Raw genomic sequence first — 19,089 nt, forward strand, 5'->3', positions numbered from 1 at the left:
GATAACTGATCGTCTGGTTCTCCACGCAGCGGTCAAAGAGGACAAAACTTTGCTTCTCTAAACTCTGGTGAATAATCATTTCAGCTGGAAAGCTGGCTTTGTGGCAGCAAGCATGAATTGTCCCCTTTGCTAAGCAAGCTCCACCCTGGCTTGAATTTGAATGGGAGACCACACATGTGAGAACTGTAAGATATTCCCCTCAGGGAATGGGGCTGCTCTGGGAAGAGCACCTTCAGGCTTGCATGCAGAAGGTTCCAAGTCCCCTCCCTGGCATCTCCAAGACAGGCTGGGAGAGATTCCTGCCTGCAGCCTTGGAGAAGCTGCTGCCAGTCTGGGTAGACAATACTGAGCTAGACGGACCAATGGTCTGACTCAGTATATGGCAGCTTCATGTGTTCCTATGTTCCTACAAATAAAAGAAGAAGTTGAAAGTGGAAATAAAAAGTCCTGTGTGGGAAGTACCCCAAAATCTAGGTTCCAAGTTCCTTTCCTGGCATCTCCGAGATAAGGCTGAAAGAGATTCCTGCCTGCAGCCTTGGAGAAGCCGCTGCCAGTCTGTGAAGACAATACTGAGCGAGATGGACCAAGGGTCTGACTAAGTATATGGCAGCTTCCTATGTTCCTAAAATCCTGAACGGAAGAAATATAGATGTAATTTTATCAGCAAAGTAGCTAAATGGGCATCAACAATAAAAAAGAAATGAATAGAAATATAGGTTTTGCAGCTACTCAAGATGGCATAATTGCTACCTACAACAAGCATATAACAAAGACTTCCACTGCAGATCTTTGCTAAAAATACAAAGAATACAAAAAATACAAAGATGCCTCAGAAAAACTGAATTTTTAAAAGCTGGCTGTTCCGTCAAGAGTACCTCACCAGGCATCACTGTAAAAAATGCAGTAAAAAATCTGCAGTAAAAAACCCCAACCTACTTTCTACCGACTGGGTAGGCAGTATTAACGAATCCATTCTGAACCTTCGGCTTGCACCGTTTCATCGGAGATGAAGGAGATCCTATATGGATAAGCATATTTGGTGGGGATATACGACTACTCAAAAATGCTGGGGAGAAGTAAAAGGTGTTATGAGAAAGGTTATATACCCAAGAGTCATGTCTCCCCAACGTTTTTTGTGGAGATGAAAAAGTATGAACAGATTAGCAGGAAACTGTTGTACGTATAACAGCAGCAAGTGCTGAACTGGTCAGAGGAAGACAGAGAGAGACCTCACGATACAGGCTGATTATATAGAATGGGGCATACCTTATTCATGGTGGAAGTTTATGAGGCTATAAATCCAGGAGTAATCACTGAATAATACAAATATAAGCAATGGATGATTAATATTTGACAATAATGGTTGTACCAAAGGAAAGTGAATCCTGGCTGATCCCTGCTGGATTTAATAGCCACATTCACATGTAATGCGTAACAGCGGTTCCACTGGAGAGCAGTCTCTCTGCAGTCAGCGAGTTCCAAATCTGCACCCACGGTTTCGTGTGTAACCTGGGTTGTCCACATTCGGACGTAACGTTCGCGGAACCGCTGGCCCATTCAACTGTGTGAATGCGTTACGTGCGGATGCGGTCAATAACTGACATCGCGATTAAGTTACTCAGCAGGATTACACTGGAGTTACACTAAAGGACTCCTTAATTTCAATAGAGCTACTCAGGAGTAATTTATTCTGTATGGCAGCCAGTGGGATTTAAATCAGTTGTGACTAACTTAAGGCCCGCTGATTTCAGACGTGGTCCGTCAGGATTCAGTTTCTTTTGATACAACCATTATTGTCACATATTAATCATCAACTGCTTATTTGGACTTTGTTTGTAATTTATTGGGAATAGTTGGTTTGAGCAGAATCTACTTTTGGAAACATTATTGTTTTGAGGGTATTGATCAATTGCTCCCCCTGCCCTTCTCCTTCTTCTTCTTCTTATTTTTTAAAATCTCATTTTTAATATTAATTTTGATGTTTGCACATATGTTTATGGCATGATCGCAATTGGTAACATGAATACCAAAAATAGAAATTTAATTTAAAGAGAAGCAGCAACAGCTCCCAGACTTGATCTGTGGAACAAATGGAGTGAGAAAAGAGACTATCTTTTCCACCTCCCCAAAAGATATCCTTTTGTGATGTCTTATAATTTGTTACAGAACAGAGAGCTTGGCCCTTTCTATACATGTGCAGTGTTGAACTTTATTAATATAATAATGAAAAAGAAGAGCCTCTTGAGTACAATTTGTTTCAGTTCTCAGAAGTAATTAATTATGCCATGTATTGGAATGAACCTGTATAACAGATAAAATCAGATATTATGACAGGCCAGGGGTAATTCTGGGGAACAACACCCTCTCCCCCTTCAAAACCTGGACAACGACTACAATACCTCTCATACATAATAGCAATTAAAAACTGGAAATGCAAAAATAAATAAATACCAACACCAGGTCTCGGAAATAAACCATGCCTAGAAAATCAAGAAAATCCCACATGATGGTTCCATATACCAGGAAGCAAGACGTAGAAATTGTACAGAGACGAATGCATGTTCCTATTCAAGGCAATTCACAGAACTGTCATTTTCTAGATTTGCAATATAACCGGGAGATGTTTGGCAGAAAGAAACTTGGGATGTATATGGTTTGGAGCTAGGTGACCTTAGGGGTGCTCGCCACTTAAATTATTCTGTTCATCCCAAAGAAGAATTAATATTGCTCCCAGGTTTGTCAATATGTACCCAGCATATACTGAAGGAAGACAAAGATAATAATAATAATGCTGAAGGAGGACATAGATGATTATAAATACGCTGGCGGGGGGGGGGGGAGAGAAAGAGATAAGAACATAGGAAGCTGCCATATACTGTGTCAGACCATTGGTCTATCTAGCTCAGTATTGTCGTCACAGACTGGCAGCGGCTTCTCCAAGGTTGCAGGCAGGAATCTCTCTCAGCCTTATCTTGGAGATGCCGCCAGGGAGGGAACTGGGAACCTTCTGCTCTTCCCAGAGCGGCTCCATCCCCTGAGGGGAATCTCTTGCAGTGCTCACACATCAAGTCTCCCATTCATATGCAACCAGGGCAGACCCTGCTTAGCTAAGGGGACAAGTCCTGCTTGCTACCACAAGACCAGCTCTCCTCTGCATGATGATAAATATACTGAAGGAAGACAGAGATTAAAATGAATGTGCTGAAGGACAGAGATAATAGTGCAGATACTGAAGGGAGAGAAATGTGATAATAAAATGCTAAAACGCATAGAAAGCTTCCGAAAATGAGCAGACCTCCCGTTTATTCATTCGTCTCTCTGTGTGTGGCTGTCAGTCATGACAGCTAGAAATGGATCCTCCATGTACAAAAGCAGTCTACCCAGCTGCCAGACCCACAATGGAGGAAGGCCCTCTCCACTGGGTCCTCCTTCAGAGCTTCTGCAGGCATTCGACTGATGGTCGCAGACATAACGCTGGAGCAGGTAAGCATGGGTCAACTTGGACAAGACAGTCCTGAGGCTCATAGCAACGGTCCTGTCCCTTGGGAGGAGCTGGGAAGGCTGGGGGGAGATGTCCCCAAACTGAGACGAGTGCTCATGAAGGGGGTCGCCTCTACGGATCCGAGTCGTCGCGAGGTTCTGGCCTGGGCAACAACGATACTCCACAAACGGAAGAGAACGTTCTGTAGGGCTACCGGGTCCTTGGAGGCCCTGCCCACATCTTTACATGTCCTGAGCCACTGAGAACCTTTTGAGAGGATGTAGCTGCTGCTCCTGCACCTTTTCTACCACGACGTCCTTCTTGCGCTCAGCCTTCTCCCTTGCTAGAGTTTGACTGGTCGTAACAGAGGAGAAGAGGGCAGAAAAGGCTGGGCGGGAATGCTTAGGAAGCTGCCTCCTACTGAGTCAGACCCTCAGCCGGTCTAGCTCAATATTGTCTACACTGACTGGCAGCTGCTCTCCAGCATTCCCGGCCAGGGTCTGTCCAGGCCGTACTTAGGGATGCTGCCAGGGAACCGACCTGGGGCGGTCAGTAGAGACAGCAGGTGCTCCCGGTGCTCCTGATCAACGCACGAAGCTGCCTTGTACCGAGTCAGACCCATGGTCCATCGAGCTCAGTGCTGTCTACTCTGCTTGGCAGACAGTGCTCCTTCCCTTTCTGGCGGTGCCTGGATTCGAACCTGGGGCCTTTGGTTTGCCGCGCAGGTCCTCTGCCACTGAGTCAAGACCTCCCGTGTCTCGTTCCCATCTGCCCTTGGTGCAGGAAAATACGGGAAGGCAAATGTATTCCCGGGCGACTCTCCCATTTCTAGGTACTGTGGAATTGCATAGGCAAATTGCATCGATGTGTTTGGTAGACCCGGATATTTTGGGGAAGGGGCGGCAGCTGAATGGGAGAGAACACATTTTACATAGAGGAGGCCCCAAGTTCAATTTCAGGCAGGGCCGTCTCTGAAGACTTGTAGTGCTGCTGCCAATCAGTGTAGGCAGTCTTAGGCTGGACAGCCCAGAGTTCAGACTCAGTAAGAAGCAGCTTCATCTGCTTTTTCCCCCAGATGTGGTGTTAGCTCAGTGTCAGAGCTCTTGCCATTTAAGATACCTCAATCTTATTTATTTACTTACTTATACTATTATTATTAATAAATAATTATTATTATGAATTAATAATAATAATAATAATAATAATAATAATAATAATAATAATAATAATCAACACCACCACCACCACCACCACCACCATCATCATCCTATTTTATTTTATTTTATTTTATTTTATTTATTTATTTATTTATTTTTTATTTCTCTATGTAAACCGCTTTGGGAATTTTTGTCAGGAAGGAGTGTATAAATATTTGTTGTAGTAGTTGTCAAAACATGGACAGCCTATGTTTCAACTCCCAGCTCCAGCACCTTCAGGTTTGGCTAGGAAAGCCCCTTTTCCTTCTGAAACCCTGGAAATCCTCCTTCTGAAAACCCTGCCACCCAGTGCAGGCGAAACTAAGCTAGACAGAGCAAGTGTCTGACTCAGTAGGAGGTGGTTTCACGTATGCACACACATTGAAACATGGAGCACTTTTCCAGATCAATGGTTAAAGCGTCGCTTCTGAACGTCAAATTTGGATGTCAGTGTTAAAAAGGAGTGTGTGTGTGTGTGTGTGTGTGTGTGTGTATAAAAATAACCTTAATTTCATTTCCATTTCAAAAGCATATTCCAAGAATAATCAACCAGACAAGGCAGATATATACAGTTTGGCCTAACACGGTGAAGAATGTTGTAAAAGACATTTGCAACAAACCCAAACACATACAGATGTTTTGTGAAAGAAGAAATACAATGTAGCAGAAAAATATTCGCTCCATCGGCCCTTTTGTTATATACAACAAGCCAAAACAAAAAAACAAAAAAACAAAAAAACAACGAAACTCCCTTACTGGCCGTCGCATTCCTGAAAATCCCAATTAACCAAAAACAATCATTGCACATAATTTTAAACCGATTTTCCTTTTTTCCCTTGGCTGGCCAGTCAATGTGATAAAGTTCTGTCAAAACGAGTTACTCTTTCTACATCACCGTAGCAGCCTTTATGCAGCCCTAGCAGTACATTATAAAGAAAGAACAAATATGTGTCATTGCTACTGTAGATGTGAGCTTCATTTCGGGCACAGAGATGCAACTGAATTATTATTATTTTTAGCATCTGCCTAAGAAAGGGATCTTTTTTTTTGTCATGTCAGAACCAAATGTCGGTCTTCGAAGAACAGCTTCCTGATGATTCAACAGGGCTACCTTTCAGTTTTCAATATATATATATATATATTTGGCACTCGGTATCAGAAACCTTTTCTATACATCGGGACAACAGACAGGATACTTTTCCGCCTAAGCACCACAAAGCAGAACAAAATCTGCAAAAGCCAAAAGGACTTATTAAGTCCAAGGAACAAGGTCATGTGGGTCAAATTAAAACACACACACCTGACATCTCAATGTAAAATTGAAGGGAGTTTGGAGAATTTCACATTTAGGAAAGGGATTTTGAAGCTGGAGGGAAATTATTATCTACTGCATTTGCCAGTTACATGGATACACAGAGTTGTGGGACAATGAGGATGCATCCTCCCAATAAAACTGGACTCCTTCTCTGCCCCGCCATAATAAAGTTGCATCATTATGGATTGTCTGGGGGTGACCACTGAGTCCCTCCCACCCATGTTGAAAAAATGACTCATCCAAAGGGTTCCCCCAAGAAGAATCAATCCAGCAAGTTTTTAGTGTCCTCGTGACTATGGAGGGTAACTTTTGAAAAACAATCAAGTCTCATTTTTAGAGGCCGCCCCAAGAGTCAAATCAGATGCAATTTAATTGTTATGCCAGCTTCCTTCCCACAGCAAATGGTAGCCTTGGGGAGGATAAATTTCCTTGGGAAAACAGTGCATGGGGTCAAATTGAGTCAAAACCGAATACTGTCAAATTCGGGCGGATTTGATTCGACTTTGGGAGAATTTGAATCAATTTGAATGAATCTCCAGTGGTTCCAAATCGAAGCGATTCGTGCAAAGCTTGTGAACATCTCTACCTCTGAGAATGCACAGAGTGTCTTTCCCCTATCACGACTGAGCACAGCTTACTTCCATGCCTAGAATCTCACCTTTTTCAAATCAGTCAGTGCTGTTAAACAGAGACTTCAAATCCTTCCCAAAGGATAAATCATCAGAGCTTGGGTTTGTGATACTGACTCCTTTCTTGCTATCGCACAGACTCCTACCACTCAGATTATTATTATTTTTTTAGCAGGAGGTGGGGTGGGGGAGAGACAGATGCTCAGAGAGATGACTTCAAAACAGACATGGCTCACGACTACTGAACAAATGGGGGTGTGTGAGAAAGAGGGTTCAGAATCGTACCTGGTCATTAATGGGGCACACCACAAGGTTTTGTTCTTCACTGGAGCAGGCCACCCGGATGTACTTCAACCAGTTTCCATTTCCATTTCCTGTCTGGTTGGCATCAACACAGAATTTATCGGTGCCCAGGTCATCACCAATCTGAAACAGAAAGCAAGCGAATCCTTTTAAACTGAATGCCGGTTATCCAAAGAGAAGCTGGTTGCTTCAAAGAACTGTTGAAGACTCACAAGAACCGAAGAGGAAGGGAGGAGATATTAGGCAGGTGAAAGATATGGAGCGCACATTTCTCTGCCCCCCTGGCAATAGATCCTGGTTCCTCATGAATTTTGCCTGCCGCCCAAAATTTGAAGCTGAACAATCTCCCGTTAGAACTTTTGGCTCAAAATAATGTTCATATGTTCAGAGGTTCTGCCTCTTGAATGGTTCAAATCAGTATGCTAAAACCAAATTGGTTCGAATTTCTCTGCCCCGCCCTGCCCCCCGTCCTCTCCAGGACCAGAGCCGAAATTTTTCCAAACTCAAAAGAGCATTTTAGGATTCCTTCAAGAAGAAACTGAAATTCAAAGAGGATTGCTATCAAGAAGAAACACTGAAGATATTTCTCAGATGGTTTCCCCACAGCACTTGCTGGAAAATGACCACCGCTATCCAACCAATGACAACCGTAGGCCCTATCCATGCACGGTGCCATCCCCACTGAAGTTTCTCTCTGTGGCCCGATGCACAGGAGGGATCACCAGGAGGAAGGTTAGCAGCTGGTCCATGTGTGCAAAACAGCTGCAAGAAGAGAGTGCTTCTAGGCTTATGCAGAGAGCCTTTCCTTACCCCTGCTCTCAGTCTCACATCTGGGATTTGGGAGAAGGGCTCTGAGGTCAAAAGCACACCTTCCAAGCAGGGGCAATACCAGATTCCTCTTTTTTAAAATAGGAGCCTGGGGCTTATTAGGAGACAACAGAATTAATCAGCTGTGGCAAACAGTAATTCTCTTTTAAGACATTCCCACCAACACTTAAAGACACAAATGTGGCGGGCGATAAGGGGATATTTTTGACCTTTTCAAAAACCTCCCCCCCCTCTTTCTCAAAACAAGAGATGCACAACTTCGACTTTCTTCACACAGGAAAGGTAACAGTTTTGCGAGAATATCTCAGGGCAGGTAATTTTCACACCTTTTTTTGTTCTGCTCGGCTTGGCTTCTGCAGATGCAAGCGAGTAACTTCAAGGACTTGGTGCTTTCCCAGCTTGGTTACTGCAACAAGCACTGAGGCATACTGGATGTGGCCGGGAAGTCACAGGTAAGGACAGGTGAATGCTGGGTTATGGGTCGGGGTTAGTCTCGGGGTCACATTAGCTCAATGGTAGGGTATCTGCTTTGCATGTAGAAAGCTCCAGATTCAGTCCTTGGTAGCATCTTCATGGCTCCCGCCTGAAACCTTGAAGAGCCGCTGCCAGTCAGTGTAGACAATACTGGGCTAGACGGACCAATGGTCTGACTCGGTAGAAGGCAGCTTCCTATGTTCCTATACTTGCGGGGATGGGGCTAGAGATCAGTGGCTAAGCATCTGCGTTGCATGCAGAAGGCTCCAAGTTCCCTCCCTGGCAGCATCTCCAAGGTAGGGCTGAGAGAGACCCCCGTCTCTCGGGGCTGGGAGAGACTCCTACCTGTAACCTTGGAGAACCACTGCTAGTCAGTGTAGACAATACAGAGCTGCCCCCACTGGGATCATATTACATCCATTCTGAAAGAGCTGCACCGGCAACCAGTTTGTGTCGGGGTCCAACTCAAGGGGCTGGTTTTGGCCTTTCAAGTCCTTAATGGTTTGGGCTCTGGGGATCTGATGGACTGCCTGCTCCCAAGGATTTCTGCCCGCTTGATAAGAACGTTGGAAGGGGCTCCACTCTGCATGCCATCAGTGAGAGAGGCTCGGTTGCCGGGCATGCAGGATGAGGCCTTCTCAGTCATGGCCCCCAGGCTTTGGAATGTTCTCCCGTCTGGCATCCACTCCTCAGTCTCCTTGACAGTTTTTAGGGGGAAAGTAAAAACGTGACTCTTCAGCCAGGCGTTTGACTGAAAGTATTGTTTTTACTGCTGCAGCTATGTGTTTTATGTATTATTGTTTTTAATGGGTTATTAAATCTTTTAAATAGAGATATTATTTCATTCATACACACACACACACACACACACACACACACACACACACACACAACCTGTACTTTTGTATTTTAGTTATGCATTGTTTTAATTATATTGTAAACCTCCTTAAGATTATTTTAATGAAAAGTGGTATATAAATCGAACAATCAATCAATCAATCAATTAATTAATCAGTAATTGAATAAATATGTTTTCCAGCTCTTAACAGTCAGAGATGCAAGTTCTGGCCGGTATAGAAATGTTTTACATACATAGATACATACATAGCAGGTCTAAGAGGAGAGCTGGTCTTGTGTTAGCTTAGCTAAGCAGGGTCTGCCCTGGTTGCATATGAATGGGAGACTTGATGTGTGAGCACTGGAAGAGATTCCCCTTAGAGGATGGAACCTCTCTGGGAAGAGCAGAAGGTTCCAAGTTCCCTCCCTGGCAGCATCTCCAAGCTCGGGCTGAGAGAGATTCCTGCCTGCAACCTTGGAGAAGCCGCTGCCAGTCTGTGAAGACAATACTGAGCGAGATGGACCAAGGGTCTGACTAAGTATATGGCAGCTTCCTATGTTCCTAAGGCAGCTTCCTATGTATGTCGGCATCCAAAGAATGTGGACTGCTTGCCAGTTTGTGTGGGGTTCAATTTGTGATGTTGGCGTTAAATTTTCCAGCTCTTAACAGTCAGATGGTCGTTATAGTGGGCAGAGAGATGGCTCCATTTTTGAACAGGGAGCGCAAGGTGCCATTAAGAAAATCTAGGAACATCAGAATGCACAAGACATGTGCAACAATGTACCGTATCTGCACCGAGAAAGCTGCCTCCTGCTTCTGCAGAGAAGTTTCCCCATACAGTGTGTGGGAAGGTAGAAAAATTTACACACACTAAAAGTTACAGGAGGACAGATTTCACATATATTTTTGAAAATCTCTGTGCATTAAAAAAAAACCCCAACAACAGGGCGGTTGGTGGTGTAGTGTTACATGCCGCTGTGGTGCTACTGGTTTCCAGAGAAGAAAAACCACTGCTGAAAGAACAGCCTCTAAGCCACCTCTCTTAATCAAAGAGATGGCTGAAGAGAAAATACTTTTTTTAGATGATAAGAGAACACCCACACTATGCAGTTACAGTGCTCACTCACACCTTTGCATTTGCATGTTCAGTGCGGCTTACTCCCCAGCAGGTATTTAGGATTGCAGACTCAGGATAATGGGGTTTGAGAGTTGGACGGGACCTTAGAGGGCATCTAGTCCACCCCCACTTGCTCGGTGCAGAAATTCGCTATTGCATCCCTGACGGATGGCCTCCCAGCCTCTGTTTGAAAACTTCCACAGAAGAGGAGTGCATCACCGCCTGAAGGCAGAACGTTCCCGTGTTGAACACCTCTTACAATCAGGAAGTGGCTCCTGATTTCTAGCCCGAATCTGCTTCCTTGTAATGCCAACCTGTTAGTTCTAGGCCTGCCCTCTCCTTCTTTGCAACAGTCCTGAAGATCTTTGAAGAGGTCTATCATCTCTCTCCCAAGTCTGCACCTCTGCAGGCTAAACATACCCAGTTCCCCCATACAATTTGGGTTCCAGATCCTTTGCCACCTTAGTGGCCTTCCTCTAAACCTGTCCCGGTTGCTCAATCTCCTTCTTAAAATGTGCTGTCCAGAACAGGACACAGTATTCCGAGCGAGCTCTGACCTTTTCTCCCTTCAAGTTCTGCAAAGAACGATGCATACAATTCAAAGAAATATTTTTTTCAAAAGCCGGGCAAAACAACCCAAGAGTTTTGTTTGTTTGTTTGTTTTTGTTTGTTGGGACGGAAATAGGTCGTGGAGTTGATGTGTGTTCTTTAGCTTTCTTGTCATGCTCTCTGGAATAGAGTGGAACTATTGCCTTTTGACAGCTGGATGCAATCAAGCTGAACTCCCAGTTTTAAGACAGGCTAAGATTGTATTAGCCTTTTTAGCAGCTGCATGGCACCTCTGGCTGATGTTCAACTACTGGTCCACTAAGTCACCTACATCTTCACATACACTTCCCGGTCTTTCTCCTCCACTGGGAAGGAGAGCTGGTCTTGCAGCAGTGAGCACGCATTACCCCCATTGCTAAGCAGGGTCTGCCCTGGTTTATATTTGTATGTGTGACTCTGTGTGGGTGCTGTTTACTGTCAGATAATGCCCTTGGGGGATGGGGCTGCAGCTCAGTGGTAGAGAATCTGCTCGCACGCAGAAGGCCCCCGGTTCAATCCCTGGCAGCATCTCCAGGTAGGGCTGGGAAATACTCCTGCCTGGAACCTCGGAGAGCCGCTGCCAGTCAGTGTAGACAGTACTGAGCTAGACGGACCAAGGGTCTGACTCCCTTGGCAGCTTCCTATATTCTTAAAGGCTACACTCCCTGACTGAAGTATGGGGGTTGCCCTATTCCAGAAGGACGGAGCTCGGAATTCGGGCTCCGAATTCCAGTCCCCGCTTGCATCCACACGCACTGGCCTGGCCAAACAGCTTCCGGGATCTCAGCCCAGAAACGTTGCTCGCAATTCGTTAGCAGCAGACACACTGGATTAATGAAAGCAAGAGTTAATGGGGGGAAAATGGGCCGTTTCTTTTACACATCATTTGAGGTTTCCTGCATCTCTAGTTTGGGAACTTTCTCCGGTGAGCTGCTGAGCCGGGATGCCAAGAGTGTCTGTCGTCAGTTCAGCTAATGGGTTCCTTGGGCGCGCTGAGAAATGTAGTGGCCATGCGCCCGTCGTGGATACCCATGCGCCTGGCTGCTGCCACGCGGTGTTGCAGAGGCATGAAAACCTTCCCATCCTGCCAAGATTGTTTTTGACAGTTTGGTAAGTTGATGCCCTAATTCTATTTGGCAGCAGTTAGGGAGATTTTTTTTTAAAAAATAATAATCTCCAAGCACACATGGGTTCAGTGCAAGACATTAGCTGCTATTACGTGTTTATGGGGGAGCTTTTTTTTGAAGATGTCATAATGTTTTCAGCGATATTTTCTGACTGAGTTATCGTAGCCTTGTCAAAACCTTGCGTGAGAACTCAGGTAGGGAGATGATGTGGCCACAGGAAGGGGAGGGCAGCATACAGATGGAGCGAGGAGGCTGGATGGGACGTGAGGCTTTGCTCCACAACTAAGGAGGCGATACAACTAAGGAGTGCTGTTTGGGTAAGTCTACATTTCTTCTCTTGGGGCTCTGTCTGAGCGCAGCTTTGCTGACTACCTATCCTAAAAGTTCATTTGAACTCCTCTTTCCTATTCCTTAAGCTGGCTCCTTCTACACTTTCATGTTCAGCTGATTGATAGCTTGTGGAACTCCCTGCCACAGGAGACATGGGCAGTTTGGACAACTGTCAAAGGGGGGTCAGAGCAATTTGTAGAGGAAAGGTGTATCAACCAGTTTTATTAGCAACAACAACAACAAACATTATTTGTTTGCCACTCCGTAACAAAATACGACAAACAAATCACAACACACATGCACACATACACATACACACACACACACACACACACAGAGAATACAAAATAAAACATTAAAAAACCCTTTTTTAAAAGTTCAGTTTTAAAAATCAGTTTTTAAAAGCCTGAGTAAACAGAAAGGTGTTCACCTGGCTTCTAAAAGAACAAAGTAACAACACCAGGAAAGCCTTGCTGGGGAGGCTATTCCATCGACAGGGTGCCACCACCGAAAAGGCCCTCTTCCTAGTAGCCACCTGCCTCACCTCGTTTGGCAGGGGCGCTTTATTTTCATGGTTTATTAGCCATTAAAACTAAATGGAACCTCCATATTCAGAGACAGTGTATCTTTGAATATCAGTTGCCGAAGCACAAACAATAGGGCTTCCACCTTCATGCCGTAATTATCAGATGCCTGGAAGCCACTTGCTCACTAAGTTGGGAATAGGACGCTGGCCTAGATCAGCCCACCTTGCTCAGAGTGGGAGGGGGGTCTTTGAGGGCACGCAGTCCACCCCCTTGCTTTGTGCAGGAAATCCAGCGCTAAAGCCTCCCCAACCGATGACTGTGCAGCCTCTGCTTAAAGGCCTCTGGCCAGAAAGAGCCCAGCACTACTCACCCACCCTTGCCCCGACAATTGGTTCCACTGTTTTGAGGTAAGAGGTTTTTCCTAACGCTTACCTCAAATCTGCCCTCCTGTGATGGACGTCCACCAGATCTAGTCCAGGGGTTCCCAACCTGTGGTGCTCCAAATGTTACCGGACTACAAATCCCACCAGCCCCCGACACAACAAATTGTCTTGGGGGGTGGTAGGAGTTGCAGTCCGGCAACATCTGGAACACCGCAGATTGGGAACCCCTGATCTAATCCTTGCCTCCGAGGCAGCAGGGGACCAGGCCGTGCCCTCTTCGGTGTGACGGCCCTTCAGAGAGGGCCACCGTGACCTCCATCTGTAGGCTTCCCCTGCAGGCTGAGAGAGAACGTTCCCTTCAGCCTTTCCTCCTACGGCTCACTTCCCTGCCCCATCCCAACTGTTCCACCCGGAGCTTCTCCGACGGAGCTCTTCTCGCGGTCTTAGCTCAAGCTCCTCTGACTTACCTTTCCGTGACTCCATGACCTCCCTCCTTCCTCCCTATCTTCTCTTCTTTCGCTTCCTCTGGCTCATCGGCCACCAGCTTTTTAATTCAGCCTGGATCGACTTCCACCTCTCCGTCTCTTTCTCTTGTGCATTTTTTTTTCTCATAGGGCTCCTCTCCCTGGAATGCCTGTCCCCGACCTCTGGCTCACTCCGTCCATCACCAAGAAGTGTTTCAAGCCTCTTCCTTTTGCTCAGAACTTCCCTGTTCAGCTTCCTTCCTCTATCCCTTCCATTTCCTGGGCCCCTTCCCCTTGTCTCTCTTAGCTTGTAAACCTGTTGGCGAGGGCTGATGGGTCGCCATCTTGGAGAAGGACTCAGGCCTCTTATTCGGGACTTGAAGCATTGACTGCGTCGGATGGATAGACAGACCTAACATCGGACCCACCCCGCCTCCCGCCCCAGAGTGCTTAGTTGGGTGGCCCCTCTGCGACAGACACTGAATCACAAAAGTGTGTATTTGAGCAACAGCGCCAATGATGGATCTGTCCGCTGACCCCCCAAAACAAGCCATCTCTGCACCAGTTTACAGTCTCACGTCATGTCAGCAAACATCACAGCGCTGAGACCGTTTAGAGACATTCATCTGTAAACACACACACACATCACACACACACACACACACACACACACACACACACACACACACACACAGAGCCGGCGTGGGTTTCCCTTGTCAATCAGCTACCATTAAACGGCAGGCGTTCACAGGGCAAAAAGTTTGCAGCTCACCGCAGGGTCGACCACAACATTACACATCTCAAGCAGAGAATCCGGCGTGTTTTCAAATTGCCGGGGTGGTGGGAAGTAACACCCTCCTTCAGCATTTTCTTGCGAGAAGACCGAAGTTTCAGCAGGGCAGGAAGTGACAGTGAGCGAGGCCAATACGAGCCGTCGGCGTCGTGGGAAAAAGTGCTTCCCGCGTGACCTTGCCCCCTCTCTCTTTACCCCCCACCACCCCAGAGTTTAACAAAGTGCTTGATTGACACCCCTCTTTTTACAAGGTGTGAATCGGGTTAGCAGATGGGCTGATACGACACTCACATGGAGAACCCAGCAGGGCAGGTCTCATGATCGGTAGCTGGGTAGGACAAGCATCCGAACCAGCTTCAGGGACTGTGCGGGTTCCCGATTCTCTGCCATGCGCAAGTTAAAAGCGAGGTCAGAGGAGTGGAATGTGGTCATCTGGGAGGCAGGTGCGGGCACATCCTAGTCGGCACTTTTACCCAGCATTTGACCAAGAGAGGGGGAGATACTGCAGGACCCCGAGCCAGCCTCCTACACGGCCACTTTCCTTTCCTCCAACCTAGCCTGTAACTCGAAACGACTGGCAACCGTGTGGAGCACAAGCTCCCAAAGCAGGGTAGGATACGGCACGGAGAAAGCCGAGGGGTCCTTGAGTTCCACGAAATAATCTGCCTCCCAGGAAAAAAACAAAAACTTTAGTAACACTGTCCAATGGCATTTTGCTGCTGAAAGCCTGAATGAGACTCCCTTCCTCTTTTGTCTATCAAAATCACATCCCCAATCCCTACGTCCTTTCAGATCTCTGTCCCTTCCTAATAAAAAGGGAAGAGGATAAGGAGAAGCAGCAAGACGCCATTCTGCCTTCTCCCTCTGAAAGCTAGCATGACCATGCAGACAGAGGAGCACCTAGGTAATTTTGGAGCCTGGATCTAAAGGCCTTTGGAGCGCCCCCTCCCCGCTCCAAGTTAAGCATCACCCCCCTACACACACACACACACACACACACACACACACACACACACACACACACACACCGCGACACATGCAGTATTTTTAACACATGGGTTCTTGAGGGCACGAACAGCAACTGAACTCATAAGACTGAAAGAATACAAAACAGGAATATTTAGGCATAAATTTAGATGTTGTGATGTGTCTATACCTACGAAGATTAGAATTGTTCGGACCATGTTTTTCCTCGCGACACTCTGTGGATGCAAATGCTGGACTTTGAAGAAGCAAGACAGAAAAAGTATTGACGCTTATGAACGTTGGTGCTGGAGAAGGCCTTTGAGGATACCATGGACAGCCAGGGGGGAAAAGAAATGGATCATAGAACAAATCAATCCAGAATTCTTACTCCAGGCACAAATGACCAGGCTCAAACGATCATACTTTGGACACACGATGCGAAGACCCAGCTCCCTTGAGAAGTCCTTAATGCTGGGGAAAGTGGAAGGAAAGAGAAGAGGACGAGCAGCAGCAAGGTGGATGGACTTGATTAGGACAGCCATGAATGCACCACTGAGAGACCTTCAAGGCCAAGTTGAAGACAGATAATCCTGGAGAGAATCTATCTATGTGGTCGCTAAGAGTCAGCACCAACTTAACGGCTCTTAATCAGCCAATCAATCAAGCAACCAACCAACCAACCAATCTTTAGGCAAATATGGATTAGCAGAAATATTTCAACATGCAACTTAACATCTCCTCCACCCACATATTTCTTTCTCCACTTCCTCCTCTGTCTCTAAAGCCCCCGGCGCCGGTCACAATCGCACTCGACTGCTCAGAAGTGTGGCAGGTCAACCTCACCACCCAGGACAGACTAAAGAGGATTTGGGAGAGCGCCTTTGCATGCAGAGGGTGCTGGGTGGGTTGCTGAGCTGCCCCAGGGGTCCGGCCCGCTTCCCCCTGCTTCATAGCAGGGACTGTGAGATCTGTACTGGTCAGGGTGTGGTGGTCCCACAGTTCTCCTGCAGGTTTGGTGAGTGGCCCTAGGGCCGTAGGGGTCTCCAGCATTGGCAGAGATGCTGAGAGCTCATCTGCCAGAAGGCAAAGGTCTTGGGAAGTCCAGAGACCAAAGGGCCTTCAGAGGGAGATGACCTGCCATCTCGTAGGGTCCTCTCACTTTTTGTTCTGATGGCTCCTGACAGAGTGGGAGTTATGGGCCCAAGGTCAACCAGTGAGTTTCTGGGTGGAGAGGGGACCCACTCAGACTCTGAACCAAATGAGACCCTCTCAGAGGACAATGTGGATGAGTACCCCCCATCCAAGACCCCCAGCCTGGGTGAATGTTCCCTGGAGGCAAAGGATCCTGAGGAACTAGAGTCCATGGTCCCCAGGAGGAGCCCTGGGGTTCTAGAGCCCCCTAGTGAGGCCATTTCCTGTCCTTAGAACGCCTTCTGTTGCCTTTGGGACCCCAGCAGCAGTGGTGATGCCATTCTAGGGCTGGACTCTCGCCCCAGAGGTGAAGTGCTCAGCTGGCTGTTTGGGTCCTCTTCCCAAGCCCATTGGGAAGGGAGGGAGAGACCAGCTCAGGGCCAGCCGGAGCTCCAGGAAGGGGAGCTCCATAATCATTTGCAGCCAGCCTTTGGTGCTTCAAGAACTTCTTCAGCGAACGGTTCCCTCTACTTGATGCCTTGCTAGACTCGGATATGGACACAGGGTCACCCTGGCCTCAGTTCAATACTCTAGCCACCATGTCCACTTCAATACTCTAGCATTTCGCTCCCTTTGGAGACTGGGGAAGGAGGCCTTTATGTAACCTTACGTCACCCACATTTATGGCTTTCCTACCTCTGGGAAACCGAAATTTCGAGCAGAATTCCAACCTAGGCCGAATTCTGTGGCAAACCTAAGAAAACAAGGGCACATTAAGGGACCGTGCGGGTCGGAGAATCTCTTTCCTGGGGGGGGGGGAATCTCTTTAGCTGAGAAAGTCAAGTTATGAGGGGATCCCAGAGAGTTCATAAAGTGGTGAGTCATGCGCTGTGAGTGAGCAGAAATGATTCTCGCTCGTTCTCTCTCAAAATATTAAGTCATCCGAGGAGGAGGTGGCAATCTGGGTCAGTCAGGTTTCTCAGCGCTTGGGTCCCACACTTCTGATCTTGCACAGCTCGTAATGACAGTGTGTATCGCCCCGATGCGGGAATGCACACACCAAAAGCATCTGAGGTCTAGAAATGACTGGGGCTTTGCATCAGATTGCAACAAAGCCTGCAATTTGAGAGAAAGGCTGAAATTGCAGACCTTTCCTTTTAATAAGCTGCTTAAGAACATAAGAACAGCCCCGCTGGATCAGGCCCAAGGAAGCCCATCTCGTCCAGCATCCTGTTTCCCACAGTGGCCCACCAGATGCCGCTGGAAGCCACAGGCCGGAGTTGAGGGCATGCCCTCTCTCCTGCTGCGGTGACTCCCCTGCAACTGGTACTCAGAGGCATCCTGCCTTGGAGGCTGGAGGTGGCCTTTAGCCCTCTAACTAGTAGAGGAGGGGAGAGCAGAGCATTGTCACTAAGATATAGATCAGGCGGTGGCTGTCCAAGCCCCTGTGGCAGCCGGGGATGTGCACGAGAGGCTCAGGCAGGCACGGGCAGGGTGAGGGTCGGTTCCTTTAAAAACCAGACAAGCAGGAACTTACCTGCTCCTCTGCTGCCCCAGCACTTTTCTGAGCACAGCGCTTGCTGTTCAAAAGGCTGTGCACAGCTGCAGTGCTGCTCCTACTTTTTGAAGGAACCGGCCCTGCCCTGCCAAACCGGTTCAAATGTCAGCACCCGAATCGGTTGGGTGCTTCCCTAAGGAGGCACTGAAACGGTTCGGGCACATCCCTAGTGGTAGCTGAGGGTGGGCAGGATGCTTCCTCCTTCTGTGGCACTCAGAGTGTGGCCAACCTCTCCCCCCACCCCGTCAATAACTTTCCCCCAGTTACTCACCTTCCTTCCTCCCCATCCAGCTCTTCGGGTCTGTAAACACACACACCCCCAGCCCCACCTGTGGCATCAGCCTGACAAATACACGGTGCTGCATACACCTGTAAACCTCCTGCCTGTATTAACTGGTGCCAGCGCAGATAAGAGAGAGCCAGCGTGGTGTAGAGGTTAGAGTGCCGGACTAAGACCAGGGAGACCCGAGTTCAAATCCCCATTCAGCCACGATACTAGCTGGGTGACTCTGGGCCAGTCGCTTCTCTCTCAGCCTCCAACCTACTTCACAGGGTTGTTGTGAGGAGAAACATAAGTATGCAGTACACCGCTCTGGGCTCCTTGGAGGAAGAGCGGGATATGAAATGTAAAAAATAAAATAAACAAATGAAAAAATAAGAACGTAAAAAGATCCCTGCTGGATCAGGCCCAAGGCCTATCTAGTCCAGCACCCTGCTCCACACAGTGGCCCACCAGATGCCACGGGCAAGAGGTATGTGCATGCCTTCTCTCCAGCTGTGGCTCCCCCGCACCTGGGATTCAGAATGCCTCTGAGGCTGCAAGTGGCCCATAGCCATCAGACTAGTAGCCCTAGGACATGGCTAGACCTGTCCTCCACAGATTCATCTAATCCCTTCTAAAATGTGTCTCAGCCTTATCATCAGAAATATATATATTTTTAATGCATTTTGTGGCAGGAAATTTTATAGATCAGGCAGGGGAGGTCCAGGCCTCTGTGGCTGCATAAAGCAATACTTCCTTTCTCCCGTTCCATCCTTCCT

General features: G+C 47.4%; 1 protein-coding gene across 1 annotated transcript in view; it reads right to left on the reverse strand.

Moving 5' to 3' along the window:
• The window catches only part of PRDM16 (PR/SET domain 16), a 516,952-nt gene that overhangs the window by 58,258 nt on the left and 439,605 nt on the right, over positions 1-19,089 (reverse strand). Inside the window, exon 4 of the mRNA XM_053281292.1 lies at positions 6,907-7,047. Within this exon, the coding sequence (XP_053137267.1) occupies positions 6,907-7,047 (141 nt within the window). The remainder of the gene's footprint in view (positions 1-6,906; positions 7,048-19,089) is intronic.

The sequence above is a fragment of the Hemicordylus capensis genome, chromosome 16 (assembly GCF_027244095.1).
Source record: "Hemicordylus capensis ecotype Gifberg chromosome 16, rHemCap1.1.pri, whole genome shotgun sequence".
In the NCBI taxonomy this organism is placed as follows: Eukaryota; Metazoa; Chordata; class Lepidosauria; order Squamata; family Cordylidae; genus Hemicordylus; species Hemicordylus capensis.